Raw genomic sequence first — 17,174 nt, forward strand, 5'->3', positions numbered from 1 at the left:
ACACGTGGATATAAAGAACGTCGAAAACGGAGTTCGTATGAAGAAGATATGAATTTTTGAAATTTATTAAATAATAAAAATATAAATTTTATATTTAATTTCGGTATTATCCAAAGGGTGAGTCACCAGGCCGATCCGAGTTACGCCCAACGTACACTCGTACGCCAAGCGTACTCGAGGCCTAGGCCTCAGATCGTCCACGTCGCCCCTATGCGAGGCTATACCCCGTCCCATCCGAAGGTCCGAGGCAGTCGAGGAAGCGGTCACGCATGACGCACGAGTACGCCCAGCGTACCGAGGCGGTTCCCACCCCCTATAAAAGGGATGCGAGGGTTCCGAAGAAAAGGGCCAATTCCTCTCATCTTTCTTGCATTTTTGCCTCGTTTTCCGTGCATGTACTATCCCGAAGCCCCGGTTTCCTTGCTCAAGTCCCGAAGGTCGTTTGTTCTCCCGAGATTCCCGAGAAAATCCGCTTTCTCGAGTCGAAATTCTGCTCGGTTTTCATCTTCCCTTTTTCGATCTTTCAAGTGAGTTCATACCCCTATAACCCACACTTTTAAATGTTTTATAAATACTTTTATATGCTTTTAATAAAGAGGGGGGGATACAAGTAAAACACTCGATTATTACCGTGTGTTATATAAAGTTTCATTATACACTTTTTATCAATGGAATCATATGTGATTTATAACTATTATAGGGAAATCTTTCGTATGCAAAATATACCACAATAACATCTTATCTTTTAAATAAGAAATGATTTATGTATATATGTAAATCAAAACACTCTGCTTATACTGTATGCGTATATGTCCATCTTTGGCATTACAAAAATTATACTTTTGATAACAAGTGAGTGTTTCACTAGGGATTACTATAAAAACGAAACACACTTTTAGAAAACTATAATAGGTATAGTTTTACGAGAACATTACGAACTTTTACATACTAGAAATACTATTTCAAGAAGTTACTTTCATATACAAGAACAAACGAACATTTTCACACGTAAATCTGTTTTATACTAAGTTTTGTGAGACATTAAACTTCACGTACGCTCGAGTACACATTTCAAGTCATGCATTATATACCAAAATCCCCTGGAGGGGGAGCTTGGTATTTGTGTATAGATCTATACGGGATTGACAACCCCGCGCCCTGACTGTTAGCTACAGTACACCATTTGGGGTGACAAACGTCAGAACATTCCAACGCCTGAAGAACGTTGTGTATAGGCATTTCTAGTCAATAGCATGGTTATAAAACTCACATGGAGTATTAAAAGCTCATTGATTTACGGGATTTTTCAAACGTATTGGAAATTTTATACGTACATAAATTAACTACTTTAGGCATGAAAACCCTAATTATGATACAAGTTTGGAACTTCTAAACCGCTACCCACATACGAGAAAACATCAATTTTCTATAAACAAACATTTGTCTTGATTTAAGGCTACATTTATACCAGTAGAAAATATGGGATTTTCTAGGAACCGACAAACAAAAACAAACCACTTCATTTTAGTTCATACAAACATTATCATTTAATACTTATGAAACTAACCAGCTTAAATGTTGATCTACTCTTTCAAAACTACTTGTATGTCCCAAGGACCCAGTAATTACAGGTACCAAACAGCTTCTTGAAGAAGGGACGCTGCGGCGCCAGTTTAAATTCATATTTTTGGCATCATATTGTAATTGGTTTTGAACATGTACCCTTTTAACAATGTAAACTTTCAATTATATATATGATGGTTGTATTGCTTTCTTTACTATGTATTCATTTGTTACGTTACCACATGAAGTCATTCGCCCCCGAACGTTTCCGCCGTTCCGGTTTGGGGGTGTGACAGTAGAACTGCTCAGTGATTATGAGTGCGAAATCCGCTACCATCCCGGCAAGGCCAATGTGGTAGCAGATGCCCTTAGTTGAAAGGAAAGGTCAAGCAACAAGGTGAAGACACTCACAATGACCATCCATTCCCACTTATCCGCACAGATACAAGAAGCCTAGTTAGAAGCCCTAAAACCATAGAACGTGTTGAATGAAGCCTTAGGGGGAATGCATAAGAAACTTGAGATCAGAGGTGACGGAGTCTACTGTTTCATGGATCGAATCTGGACTCCAAAGTTCGGAGGTTTCAGGGAAGTTGTTATGAACGAAGCTCACAAGACCAGATACTCTGTTCACCCTGGTTCGGACAAGATGTACCTGGATCTCAAGAAGCTATACTGGTGGCCAAACATGAAGGCCGAAATTGCTACCTTCGTCGGTAAGTATCTGACTTGCGCCAAGGTGAAGGTTGAATACAAGAAACCCTCAGGTTTGCTCCAGCAGCCCGGGATACCTGAGTGGGTACGATACCATTTTGGTAATTGTCAATCATTTGACAAAATCCGCTCACTTCCTTCCGATTAAAGAATCATTCAAGATGGAAAGACTTACGCGAATCTATATCCAAGAGATAGTCCGACTGCATGGGGTGCCTGTGTCCATTATCTCCGATCGAGATAGTAGGTTTACCTTAAGGTTTTGGCAGTCCCTTCAGAAAGCTCTGGGAACTAAGCTGGATATGAGTACAACATATCATCCTCAGACTGACAGACAGAGTGAGAGAACTATTCAAACCCTGGAAGACATGCTGAGAGCATGTGTCATCGATTTTGGAAAGTCGTGGGACATCCATTTACCCTTGATCGAGTTCTCGTATAACAACAGCTACCACACCAGCATAAAGGCTACCCCATTCGAAGACCTCTACGGCCGTAAGTGCAGATCCCCTCTGTGTTGGGCCGAGGTAGGAGACACACAACTAGCTAAGAGTCGAGTCCCCGACAGTGCTCTCACTGGTCCTGAAATCATCCGCGAAACCACTGAGAAGATCATCCAGATCCGAGAACGACTGAAAACTTCACGAGACAGACAGAAGAGTTACGCCGATAAGCGACGAAAACCCTTGGAATTCCAGGTTGGAGACCGTGTCCTGTTGAAAGTATCGCCCTAGAAAGATATGATACGCTTTGGAAAGCGCGGGAAACTTAACCCGAGGTACATAGGAACTTTCGAGATCCTCGCTACGATCGGTCCCATAGCCTACAAACTCCGACTACCTCAAGAACTTAGCAACATCCATCCTATCTTCCACGTCTCTAATCTTAAAAAGTGTATAACTGATGAAACCCTCATGATCCCTCTTGATCAGATCGAGATCAATGAAATTCTGAACTTTGTGGAAGAACCAATCGAAATCATAGATCGAGAGATCAAACGTACGAAACAAAGTTGTATCCCGATAGTGAAGGTTCACTGGATTGCCAAGCTGGGACCCGAATTCACTTGGGAGCGCAAAGACTCGATGAAACATAAATATCCACATCTCTTTCCAAATCCATGATTTGTATCTTAATTCTAAATTTCGGGACAAAATTCTCTATAACAGGGGGATAATGTGACAACCTGAAATTCATTCCGTCACTTTAACTAATTTCTATCAATAAAACTCATTTGTATTTCAATTTTTCCCGTTAACTTTTGGATTAAGTTAATTAAATTGAGACTTTTATTATGACTTCATGAGTTTCCAAACATATTAGAAACACGCGAAAACACCCTTGATATTCATTTGAAAGATTTTTAGTTCCGACCACGTCGGGTTACGACAACTTAATCTGGTACGGCCATAAGCCTCGTTTAATGTCAGTATCGGGTAGACTTCCACCGCGCCTCAAACTCAAACCCTATATAAGGGTGAGTGGGCTTCATTTGAAGCTTTTTCACTCTCTCTCTACTCTCTCTCTCTCTCTACAAGCCAAGTTTTGATCTAAAATCATCCATTTCAAGCTCCAAATTGGTATGAAATCCATCCTAGCTTATAGTTTAGCTTGCTTAGCATTCAAATTCGTGTCTAAACCATCCAGAAGTACCAAAGACATGTTTACAACCCAGGAACAGCCCCAAACCGCAAACACCTATAAATGGGGTTTTGAAGCCCCAAAACCCTTCCAAATCACTTCTGGTGCTTAGCTATGACTTAGGGGCTTACATGTACGAACTTAGAACACTAAAAACTTGATATTTGGAGAGTAAACATGAGTTTACAGCCCAAGATCATTCTTGGACCGTAAACACCCCTTCAAAGGCCGTAAACACCATTTAAGGTGTTAAAATGCCCCTTAAACTCCTCCTATGGCTTGGAATAATGTTTAGAACCAACCACCATTGTGTTAGGGACCTTAATCTTGAAGTAAACCACATCCTTAGGAGATTACGACTGTAAACCCCCCAAGGAATGGTTCCTTGGCCGTAAACTCCTCTAAAGTGGTCAAATGGTTTCCTAATTTCCTTCCATGGCTTGTACATTGGACTAGAATCACATGTGCTTAACCTAGGACCATCAAAACACAAAAGGAAAGGGTATGTAAGATTTTACGGCTGTAAACTCCTTGTTTACAGCCATAAACTCCTTAAAATGGTCCATTTGATGGTTTAATCACTTCCATTGCCTTAGAACTAAACCTAGCCTAATTCAACTAGTGTTGTAAGACCTTTAAGAATCCAAGAACACACCACCCCATGAGTTTACGGTCGTAAACTCATGGGGATATGGTCTATGGGCCTTAATCTCCCTTAGGAGTTTACTCTTGAAGAGAAAACTCCATATCTAGGCCTTACACCACCTTAAATGCAACCCAAATCACTCCTAACACTTGAGATAAAGTGTTTTCACGCCTCGGAGTGTACTATCTTAATTAATTAGTGATTCAAAGTCTAATTAGATACAATTATGTATCTCTTCATATTACATAGGAACCTCGCATGTGTTCAAGCCCTGAACTGACACTTAACATCCTAACTAACACATTTCTCGTCTGGTGAGTTCATACCCCTACACCTTTTTCTGTGTTTTTCAATCTTTTCAGGGCGGGAGGGGGGGGGGGGGAATACAAGCAAAAGTATAAGAATAACTTGTACTCAAACTTATTATTTCGTATGAAATGTTTCATATTCCGCATGCTTTTAACACTGAAAACCGTATTGTCCAACAGTTTAACTTGCAGAGTTAGCTTTCAGACTAATTGCGAAACTCATTATAAAATTTTATAATTTATGTTATATTTAATAATTTATGAAGGATTCATGCTAATCATAAAACAAGATTTTTACTAACATTATACGCCTTTGGATGTCACCAGAGCTTCAAAAATACAGCTAATGTACTTCTTTAAGTGTCACCAGAGCTTCGGAAATACGTCTAATATACGCCTTTGGATGTCACCAGAGCTTCGAAAATACAACTAATGTACTTCTCTGAGAGTCACCAGAGCTTCGAAATTTCGTCTAATATCCTCCTACGAGTAAAATCAGAGTTTCGAAAATACATCTATTAATATACTCCTCTGAGCGAAATTACAGTTTCGAAAATAAAATTCTTGTTAAGCATAGTAGATATTTGTGTATGGATAATAAATCATCAACTTTTAAGGAAAATAAGGGTTTTTCCTGGGATAACTTAACTGTTCTTAACCAAGCTGTGTAACAAACGGATAACTAAACTTTTCTTGTAAGAAAATATGGGATTTTCTTGGATAACAACTTTTTCAGAAAACCAAAGGAAACTTGTTCTTTTACAGAAACAAATCGCTTATGAACTCACCAGCTTTATGCTGATATTTTTAAAACTGCTTGTATTCTTAGGTCAACGTTAGACAGGTATCCCGCAACCTTTTGGACAAGACGGGGCATTTTAGCAGTCTCGTCTTTACTTTTGTTATACTGATGTATATGTAAAACTGTATTACTTTGCTTTCAAACAAATGTAAATATTTCTATGTAATGTAATTTTTTGTGTTTACTATGCTTGCTATGTACAATGGTTGTGATACTTACATGACGTCCTCCGCCCCGGAACGATTCCGCCTTCGGTTTCGGGGTGTCACAATAAGTAACCTTTTCTGTGGACATCTATACTTAAAAAAACTATCATATGTGATATAGGATTTAGCTGGGATATAACAACAGATTATAGTAAATAATCTAGAAATACTCACAATCGAGGTTTGTTACGATGGCAGAGCTAGTACGAAAGGCGAGCATCTTTTTTGGTACCAAGTTACAATCCCGTGTAATAAATAAACAACTTTGAAGTATATTTTGGAAATTATAAAGATAAGCTGATAGAGACAAAACAAATAAATATTTAAAGGTATTAAACTATTAATTACTTTGAATTGTTTGAGATAATGGTAGATTCATGCCCATGTCTTTGAATTTTTTCTTACCCTTTCAATGCTTTCGATTTCTCCTGAGAATTGTTTCAAGATCCAATCCCAAAACTCCGAAATCAAGATTCAAAACAAAATCAAAATGAACATTTCTATACAAAATGGTTGCATAAAAAGTATACTTTCTTACAATTTGATAAAGATTCATGTCTATGGATACATTTTCTTCCCCAAACTTTGCTAACAGAAACATTAGGTGAGAATTTGAAGAATGCCCTCAGGTAAGAAAAAAAAAGATGGCATTAGACCAATTAGGAATATAAGAAAAGACCACAGACTTCTTTTTCAACATAGTTAACAGTTAGGATTTTTTTCTTTTGATATCAATATATCATTATTAGCTATAAGATTGAACTCATTTGATGGAGGCTAATGCCTATTTGACAGCTTGGTGAAGCATTATCCAACTAATGTTCTCAAAGTTTCCTAAGAATTCAAATCTATCTGTCACAAAACAAATGAGTACATTGAAAAATTTAACCAATAACATGTAAAATTCTCATCTGCCGATACATGTGGCAAGTAACATCACAAAAGAAAATCATTTTTATTAGAAAAGAAATATAGATAAACATGACAATCAAAATCGAAGTAGCATTTATAGTCATTTAGGCAAATATAACAAATACATTATAATATTAACAAAACATTTAGGCAAACAAAAACTCCATATGCGTACACATACATAGAGAGAAAGTGTAAATCACACATACAGAGAGTGTAAATCTATACATCAATGTCATAAGGAATTGTTATAATTAAGAGCAGTTAGTCATCATGATTTTACATGAATAATACCATAAATACCAGCATCACAAAACCTGTCTAACTCATTGTACAACTAAAAAATGCCATATGTAATGTATTTACAAAAAAATGCGAAGAAACGAAAAAGCATTAACTCTACTCTTAAAAGGGAAAAGAAAGGCATACCTTGCTTTCACTTTAGATGGGTTAAATCATAAGTGTTGCCTCCTATATAAGAATGTATTTACAACAGTAAGCAAATGACTGAATTCCGCCTCCCAACTAAATCTCCACCTGGTGAACTGTGGTTTCTGGATCATCAGGTTAGTGTTGGTTACATATAATTACTCAATTCCATTACTGATTTTTTGCAATATAGATAAGTATTGTTTATGCTTTTCTCACGTACATAGGCTTTAATGACAAAGAAATATCCATTTTTAGTTCAATCATTTTATCAAACATATGGTGTGCAAAACAAATCATCAAATTTGCATACTTCAATTCCCAAGTTCATTAATCCCCCAAAAAGTATGTTGTGTTGGTTTTGTTTTCTACATAAATGAAATAGCAGAAAAAAGATAAAATTTGTATTCTAATAAACAATTCACACATACATATAAAAAAAAGTCACACTCAAATCAACAAAAAAGTTACTAAGTAGAATAATAACGATTTATCAACTTACTATTGAATCATACACATAAATCAGTTAAATTCATTTTGTAATCACACTTACCGGAGAAGACATGAAGGGACGGAAGGGTTCGTCGGTGATACAAAAGTGATGGAGGCGGTGTTACACAATGATGAGTGCTGAAATTGAGCTATAATCGTGGTGCCTGTAAATCCATCCGAGTCTTGCTTCCTAAGAACATTAAAATCGAGCTATAAAATACTCATAAAGGAACCAATAATTTAGAACTACATAACCCATAAATCAGGGGGAAATCAACCCACCATGCTCCAAAAGTACTCGTCGGTTTCTCCTTCACCATTTCTTTGACCTTGCTAAATAAAAAGCCGACGGACACAGAGTCAGAAAACGTCAACCAAAGCATATTCATCCTAGGAAGTCACCTTTATTGGGGGAAAAGGCAGAGGTGTTGGAGTAGAGTTGCGTCGATTTGAAAGGAGAAGGAAGCAGTATTGAGGCGATGATATCTATTGCCAGTAGAATATGGGAATAAGTGAAGGGTCGTCGATATTTAATTGCGATTTAATGGAGGGAGAAAGATAATGACTGATGTCCACTGATTATCTGATCAGGTGGGAGAGGTGGTGGAGAGAGCAACCGACTGAAAAACAAATGAAAATAATATGGCAAAGTGTAAAAAATATCAAGAAGACCTGTTGAAAAGAACAATTCTATATGAAAGATAACTTTAGGTCGAAGAAAGGAAACGTAAAAAAAGTAAGACGACCAAAATAAAAAAAAAACAAAAAAGTTACTGTAGATAAGACTCCCCACAATTAAGTATATATATAATTAATATTTTTTTTATTGTTTTTATCCGATTAATCAATTTACTTATTTCATGTGAATATTTCTTCAAAATCAATTAACTTATACTTTACTAATGGTCTTTAACTAATTTTTATTAGGGTAAATTACATCAATCGTCTCTCGTGCACATACCAAAAATCATGTTCAGTCCCTATTTTCAAAAATTAACTCAGATCATCCCTCGTTTGTTTAAAACTTGCACACTTCGTCCTTGATATGCTTTTTTCTTGCGAATGTAGTCCGTGCCTCATTTGAAATGACGATAATGCCCTTGGATATTTATTTTTTTGATTATTCTAATATTATTTATTATTACTTATAAATTAGCAAAGAAAATAAAAAAACAACTCTCTATAAACTCTATCTCTCTCAGTTACAGTGGAAAATACCACTACCTCATCCGAACAATCTCTCACACTCTCTCCCTATTCTTATTCGATACCTGCTCTCATCTTTTCCAACCCATCCACCCCTTCACTTCTAAACCCTCATGTTATTGTTATTGGTGGGAGATAAAAGAGTAACCCAAAACACACACACACACATGTGTTCTGATACGATATCGAGATAGATGTCAAGTGAGATGGATATATAACACGATACTGAGAGAGAAAGAGGTTGAGAGAGACGGACTCGATGAAAGAGAAAAAGGAGACCATAGGAAATGGGTGAGATGGAGATGTAGCATGATAAGACAGAGAAATACTTGATTTCAATTTTAATTTTGAGTTTACTCCTTCTTTATCGTCATCAAATCTAGAAATTGAAACTGATGTAGGTTTTCATTTTGATTTTGAGGTTTGTTTCAGGTTTGGTTTGATTTTATTTCGATGGATTTGTCTTGGACTTGATTTCAATCGGTTACTTGTTTAGATTTTGAAGATGAATATAGGTTAGGACTTTGACTGCAGTGAGATGTTGTGAACTTGTGATTGTGATTGTTTATGGGTCTCATTTGTGTTTATTAAATCTTGTCAGTAGTTCAAGGTTTCGAAGATTAAATTATTGTTTCGATGGAGATGATTGTAGTTCAGAGAAATAACTTTTGATTAGAGTGGTGGATGGATCGATTTAATTATTGAGTTTCACCACAAAGCAGATAGATTGAAATTGGTAGTTTCAATGGTCGTTGGTGTTCTTAATGCAGAGGGAGAGAACGACGATAAGGATGGTGGTTTGGGGTCTGATTTTGGTACATTGATTTTGGGTTTTGGATGGTTAATGAGAACGAGTGAGAAGAGGGACGAAGGTAGAAGAAAATTAGGGAAAGGGAAGGGAAGGTGCTTGCGGTGATAGGTTGTGGTGTCGGAGGTGGTGACGCTGATATGTGGTGGTGCTGGGGGAGTCAACGGTGATAGGTGGTGGTGGTGATTTTTTATAGAAATAGGGACTGAACGGGAGGGGGAGATATTTGTTTGCCCTTTTTATTATATATTAAATTGATAAAGAAATGAAAAAAGGATAAAAGAAATAACTAATGGCAAATTAGTCTTTTCATGTCAATACGGATGATATGCGTAAGTTTAAAACAAATAAGAGATCATCCGAGTTAATTTTTAAAAATAAGGACTGAATGTGCTTTTCGGCATATGCATTACTCTTTTTATTATCTTGGTAATTTGTATATGAGGTTCATGTTTCACGTTATCTTTTTCTTTCTAATTTGATCCATTATATATTATTAATTATTTATGTGTATTTTGATTAATATTATTTATTTAAATAGTAAATAAATATATAATTGTTAATTTAATAATTATTAACTATGAATAATTAGAATATTAAAAAATATATATATGAAATAGTGGCTGATGTGGACCACATTTAAAAGAAAATCGGGATTTTATTAATATAAGCTGACGTTACATGTATGGGTGAACAAAACCGCACTGCAACTAAAATTAACCGTAAACATCACATAAACCGCAACCGTAATAAAAACCGATAGTGAAGTTTTTTGTTTTTCAAAAACCGCAAATTTGCGGTACGATGCAGTTATTAGTTTTCAAAAACCGCATTGCACCGCATATATCATATACAATTTTTTTTATTAATTATTAATATATAAAATATTAAAAATGTGACAAGTTTCATGGATGAAAGATGGATAAAGTACTTAGAAGACAAAAATGTTGGTTTTTTTTTTTTATTTTTTTATTTTATGTTTAACCTTGAAAAATGGTAAAATCAGATAATTTTAAGATATTTATTGTTAATTACTATTGATTTGACGTTTTTAAAATATTAGTTGTTTGTGATTTAAGTTAATTGTTTTATACCTTATAGTTTATTATTATTATTATAAATAATATGTTTGAACTCTTAAAACCGTTTAAACTCTAAACTATAGTTAAAAAGCACACAAATAACCGCATAAAATCCTTGTGGTTAATAACTGGAACACAAAAAAGACTTAACTGTACCGCAAAAATAACTCCCTAACCGCACTGCAAAAATAACCACACCAAACGGTTTTGAAAATAGATTAACCGTATTTGCGGTTAGTAACGAGGTTTTAGCTAATAATCGTACCGAATCACACCGCGTTCACACCCATAGTTATACGTGTGAAAGAGCAGAGACATTGTATTGGATAATGTTACTCTTTATCCTTTTTCTTATAGGAGCTGTTGTACATATATACTCATTTCAAGTCCACAAAAATACGGAAAAAATAAAAGATTTGGAGAAAATGTGCAAAAATACCAAAACCAATCACGAGAGAAAGAGATAACTTGCTTCGATTACTAACCTCATCGTGCGCCATCAAGCTTCCTTGCCCTTAAACCCGTTAACCCTTCTACAGTATTCGCTCTTAAAGCTTTGGGAATTTGGTTTTTGAATGGTTGATAGAGTTATCGGATGGGAGCTCAGAAGAGCGTCCATGCTGGCAAAGGTCTGTTTCTTTTTTCATTTTTCTCAATTGACTGTGTCGCTCTCTTTGCTATTCGCCAAGCGCAGTTATTTAATTCGTGAATTCGCCCACATTGTTTGATAAAACCATAGAATCTGTGTGTCAGTGACCTTATGGTTTGATTAATTTGTTGCTACTTCATACAGCCAAGATAGACTTCAATGTTGATTTCACGCACAGGCTATGTGCTGCTATGATGGTTCATTCTTTCAGGTTTTTTCTGGTTCATACTTTCCTTTCTTTTAGTAATTGATATTTTCCCTGTGAGTTCTTGCTAGTAATTCCCCTATTTATAGTCTGGGTGCCTGGATATGAATATTCTACTGTGTGCGTTTAATCCAAAGCCCATTGGCAATGAATGAAATCACCCAAAATTATAAATGCAGAAGAATTATTTTGCATTTACCGGACGTCCCATTATTCTTTCTAGCTAATATGCTCGAGTTGACTTCATTTGCCTATCTTATCGAGCCATCTAGACTGTGCTTACCTTTCAAATAAACTCCAGTTGAAACTTGAAATTTGCTATTATAGATTCCATATTCTCTTTTTGATATTTTATTGATTATCACCCCTATTGCTTTTGTTTATTGTTTCTTTGTATGAAACAGAAATTCAGGCACTAGTAGTCCACTTTCGCTTATTGTTGGGAGGTATGATTAGCATTTCAGTTCATCAACTTTTCAGTAAAAAAACTTGCCTCTTGCTTATACAACTATTAGGCTTAGATAAGTACTAGTATTTGGTATTAGTATTTATGGATAAATATTAGTCTTTAGGGATACATATTAGTGATTTTTTGTTTATTGCCAGAGATATGGATTAGTAGTTTTATAAGGTAGGGTTCTAGTTTGGAAAATCTATAAAAAAGGATTTTATGCTTATTATCATCATCAAAGAGAATTGGGTGACTGGGCATCATTAGTAGAGTTGGCTTATTAGGTCATTATCTTATTCGTGAACATCTTTAATTGCTTTTTCATTGCCTTTTTTTTATTGGGTCCTATCAACATGACAATGCACATAAAATTTACCAAACTAATTGAAAAAAAGAATGAAAAAATTTAGTCACACCATTGATTTAGCCATTTAACTATTTTTTGCAGTGATCAATGATTGAAGTTTGTTTACGGGTTTAAAATCATTCTTCCCGGTTAAGCGATTTTGATCTTAGAGCAAAACACAGGAAAACACAATGTACTCTCATCATTCCACATTTTAGCCATTTGAACGATTTTTTTAATCGTTTTAGCACTGAAGTATTATAATAACAAAAAAGTACAATGTCTTAATTACTACATATATTAGTTAAGTGGCCAAATCGATAAAATGGTGAAAGTGCAATTGCTTTTTTCACTTTTGCCCAAAAAAGAATGCAAGACATATCTAAGCGCTTTGGACTAAAAAGTTGCATAGCTTTTGTAAAAATCATTCAACAATCTATACAACGTTTTTAAAATGTTCTGTGGTTTCCAACTTCCAAGTTAAAGTACCCTTTGTGAATTTCTTCCAAGATCAGAGTCATATGCTAAGTAACTAGCACACTCACAACTTTCTTTTTCTGCTTATATTTTTAGGTGGTTAATCCTTGCTTCAACATAATGATTCATTTCGTACAAATTGGGTTTGCAACTTGTGTTAATTTCTTTTTTGCAGCCTTTGTGTAAAACACCCTAACTTATTTGGAAAGAGTGAGAAGCTTGATCTATTGTGGGATAAAGGGCTTTCAGATTCCAATATATTGATTGCTTACAGGAAGCCTAGGCCTGAATGGCTGGCTCAACATTCTTTTGTCTTTCAGGTTTGTTGTTGTTGTTGTTGTTGTTGTTTTTTTTTTACTTAATGAGCGTAATAGAGAAAAAAAATATTACTCAGTAAGCTATATATTGGTTTATTGCAAAAAGAACGAATTAAATAGAGAAAGCCAGGCAAAGCATGATTCCTATTACTACCTAAATTTTTACAAATTTGTCCTCATTTTATTTCCTTCCATTTACCCAAACGTATGAATCATCACCGACTCAATTTTATTTAAAACATTTATTTGTTTATTATAGCAACATACTTTCATCTCTTTCCATTACAACCATGTACTTTAAAAATCTATCGAATTATAGCAATCTCAACTGAATACAAAGAAATTTTGATTGCTATAATTGTGGAGATTTTTCAAAGAAAAAAAGTTAATCGGGTAGGTTTTATAACGTGCAGTTTCCTAATAAGAAAAAGATGAAAAGTACAATGATGCTGTAGCAGAAAGAAATGAAAGTAGGGTGCTTTAACAATTTACAGACAGAATATCGTGTAGTTATGTTATTAATTATATGAATTGAATTGAGCAGCACTCGATCTCGCCTGAGGTTGGGATACATGGTGTGCCTGTTGACAACTTCTCAAAAACAGGGAGTGGAGGTGTCAATCTATGCCGCTTCTCTGCAGGCCTAGATCTCGACGAGCCTGGAACTTCCAATTGGACCACCAAAACTAGTATAAAGTTTGAGGTAACTAATTAATTTTATGCAAAAGACATGAATACCCTCCTCAACCAACGCTTGTATACCGTGGAGATTAATTTAGCCTTGTATCGTGTTGGTATGAAGCATGTCCGTCCTGTCAATGATGATGGCCGCTCAATAAGTAGAGATCTTCATGGATATTCAGTGACTTCCAGGTAATTATGGATTTATTTTTTTAAATGTGTTTTGACAGATATCTTATGATTCTTTTTAATGCAGCGGTAATTTTCATGATAATATGGTAGTACTGAAACAAGAGTCCAGATTCGCCAAAGCAAATGATCATAGTTTCACTCGGGTTATTGCTTTGCTCTTTCCTTATTACGTGTTGTTTCTTTTGACTTAATGAGGACATAACTTAATCCAGTAAAGTATGCTGTATAATATGGCTTAACAGAGGAAGTCAGGGAAATGACCATCAAGTCCTATGTTTTCTCTCATTGATTTTTTCCTTTTAATTCTCCTAGTGTGCCTTCATTTTCTTAAATATTTTTTAAACATCATTATCCATTACTTAATGAGCAAAAAAAGGAACATGTGAATTTAATACATAATTTTTGTCATATGCATTACTAATTTTTTAAAATGTACTACTGTATTCAGTTTAGTCTACAAATAGAACAAGGAATTCCTCTTATGTCAAAGTGGTTAATTTTTAACCGGTTCAAGTTTGCTGCATCGAAGGGAGTCAAAGTTGGTCCTGGATTTCTCTTGGCAAGGTGAGAATATATATATATATATATATATATATATATATATATATATATATATATATATATATATATATATAAATGTGTTGATGTCTTAAGTTAAATGGCTAACAAACTATTTTTTTCTATACAAAACACTAGCATAGTGTTTTTAAAAGTAACATCAGAAGGTAAGCAATTGGAATGTTTTGTTCACTAAATACAATAAAATAAGAGTATTTTGTGAACAAAACTGTCCAGTTGATACTGCTTTTTTAATATTAATATAATGGTGTTTTGTAAAGAAACTTTTGTAACATATTTTGCAAAGTATACAAATCCTCGAGGGCATTCGCGTCTTTTGTACACAGACAAGAGATCTGTCCCTGGGACTTTTTTGGTGGCAAAAAAATTGCAGGCTTTTTCCCATTGATATCATTCAATACATTACAAGGCCTGTGCTGTGTGGATGTCTGTTTTGCTGTTTGTTTATAATTTGAATTTTGAATTTGCATGGGCATAAATCTATTTGTTTGTGTGACAGCGTTACAGGTGGTTCTATCGTAGGCGATATAGCTCCATACCAAGCATTTGCAATTGGAGGGGTTGGTAGTGTACGTGGATATGGTGAGGGTGCGGTTGGATCTGGTAGATCTTGTTTGGTTGCCAACACTCAACTCACATTCCCTATGGTATGTACATATGCATGACTCTATGTTCATCCTCATATTATAATATAAAGGCTTAAATCTACCAATGTACTTTCATTTATTCTCATCACAACATTCTACTTGTAAAATCCCACCCAACTCGAAGCAGTTTTCAAACTGTAAAACAATGTTGTAATACAAGAAATGGAAGTAAGATGCTCTAATACACGTACATATAAATGTAGTTACAGTGCCATTTAGCCTTCATATAAATAAGTTGTGGTATATTCTTACTTCATATGATTATGATATGAACAAGCTATGCGATATTCATCTGTTCAATGCATTTTTTTGCTAACTAATACCTATTAAAAAAAGCTGTTTATCTATCCTGGTAAATGATTTAATCAAACATTTTAAACATTGTTTTTGGTTGGTTGATTATGCTGCCTTGAATTATGTTGTGTTACCAGAATCTGATGCTTGATGGTGTTCTCTTCTGTGATTGTGGAACTGATTTGGGTTCTGGTCGCTATGTTCCCGGTTAGTGTTTCCCCTTTTCCTTAAACAACTTCGACGTCCTCCATTTGTGCATTTGTGACACTTATTTTCTATGTTTTGTTGTCCCTCCCAAAATAAAAGCAGAATTTTCTCTTTTGGTTAGTTTCTAATCATATTGGCCGAAATACAGACTTTTTATCAATTCATTTAGCCACTTGCCTATTGTCTTTTTTATCATTATTATAATACTAGTTCCATAGTTCAATGACTAAGTTGATAAAAGATAGTTGAGTGGCCAAAACGATGAAATGGTGAAAGTATGTTTGTGCTTATATATATAGTAAATCCTGTTAATCGTAAAGACCAAAGAGTGATGTGATAGTGATTGTGATAGTGAGTTCAATTGGTATTTGTAGGAAACCCTGGTCTAAGACATGGTAAACCGGGAGCTGGTGTTGGTGTTGGATATGGAGTCCGGTTAAAGTTCCCGATGGGCCATTTTCAGGTCGATTACGCTCTCAATGCCTATCATCAAAAGACCATCTATTTCGCCTTTAGTAATGTTGCTTCTTGATTTTTTTTTCAAACTTATAAGCCTTATGGTCAATTCTTTCCAATTCATGGAAAATAGGTTAAAGCCAACAAATTTTGTTTGGAACCAAAAATCTCATAATCTTATTTATTCAATGTAAATACAACATTTTGTTTGCTAACTGATACCTATTCATTTTCATAAAAGAAAAAGTAACCCTTAAAAAAAGGGTTAATGCTACAAAAAACTCAAACTTTACGGTCCGATTAGCACGTTACCAACCGACATGTTGATATGTCGGCCTTTGTTGATGTGGCATGCAGACTGTATCGTCACATCAACATGTCTTTTAAAAACATGTCTTTTAAAAACAATTGAAAGCATATAAGAATTACCAACGGGCATGTTAATATATCGGCTCCTGCTGACGTGGCATGCAGATTGTATCGCTACATCAACAATCTATTAAAAAAAATCTTAAAGCACAGAAGAATAAGGGAGCAAGTGTGTTTCGAATTGAGGACTTGCCTATTCATAGGCGACGCCGTTAGCCCTGACCTAGAGGCTCATTTTGTTTATTGCTTCTTAAAATTTGTATATATTATGGAAGATAATTAACACATATACACATGCAAAAGTTGGTTGAAAAGAGGACGAGTTAGGACGAATAATCAAAGAGCTTACCACCGGTCCAAAGAACAAATAAACGTTTTATTGCCCCATTTCTTTTACATATTCCATATAAGAATGTGAAATACATATAAAAGTACTTTTTTTGAAAAAATATATATTTTTTTATAAAAACTTTTTTTATACAAAAACATATTTTA

At 34.9% G+C, this 17,174-nt stretch overlaps 1 protein-coding gene across 2 annotated transcripts; it reads left to right on the forward strand.

Annotated features, from left to right (window-relative positions):
- Positions 1-11,200: 11,200 nt before the first annotated feature.
- On the forward strand, positions 11,201-16,525 carry LOC145031093 (Outer membrane OMP85 family protein). Of its 2 annotated transcripts, XM_078979581.1 has the most exons (11): positions 11,201-11,438; positions 11,603-11,669; positions 12,068-12,109; positions 13,113-13,257; positions 13,799-13,957; positions 14,057-14,127; positions 14,192-14,270; positions 14,576-14,691; positions 15,206-15,353; positions 15,785-15,854; positions 16,229-16,525. In XM_078979581.1, exons 1-11 carry the CDS (start codon positions 11,405-11,407, stop codon positions 16,384-16,386), a joined length of 1,089 nt encoding a protein of 362 aa, XP_078835707.1. In that variant the 5' UTR covers positions 11,201-11,404; the 3' UTR covers positions 16,387-16,525. The 2 variants fall into 2 exon arrangements, with proteins under 2 accessions (XP_078835707.1, XP_078835708.1); XM_078979582.1 differs by lacking the exon at positions 12,068-12,109.
- Positions 16,526-17,174: the final 649 nt, after the last annotated feature.

This window comes from Lactuca saligna, chromosome 2 (genome assembly GCF_052625555.1).
Source record: "Lactuca saligna cultivar CGN05327 chromosome 2, ASM5262555v1, whole genome shotgun sequence".
Classification (NCBI taxonomy): domain Eukaryota; kingdom Viridiplantae; phylum Streptophyta; class Magnoliopsida; order Asterales; family Asteraceae; genus Lactuca; species Lactuca saligna.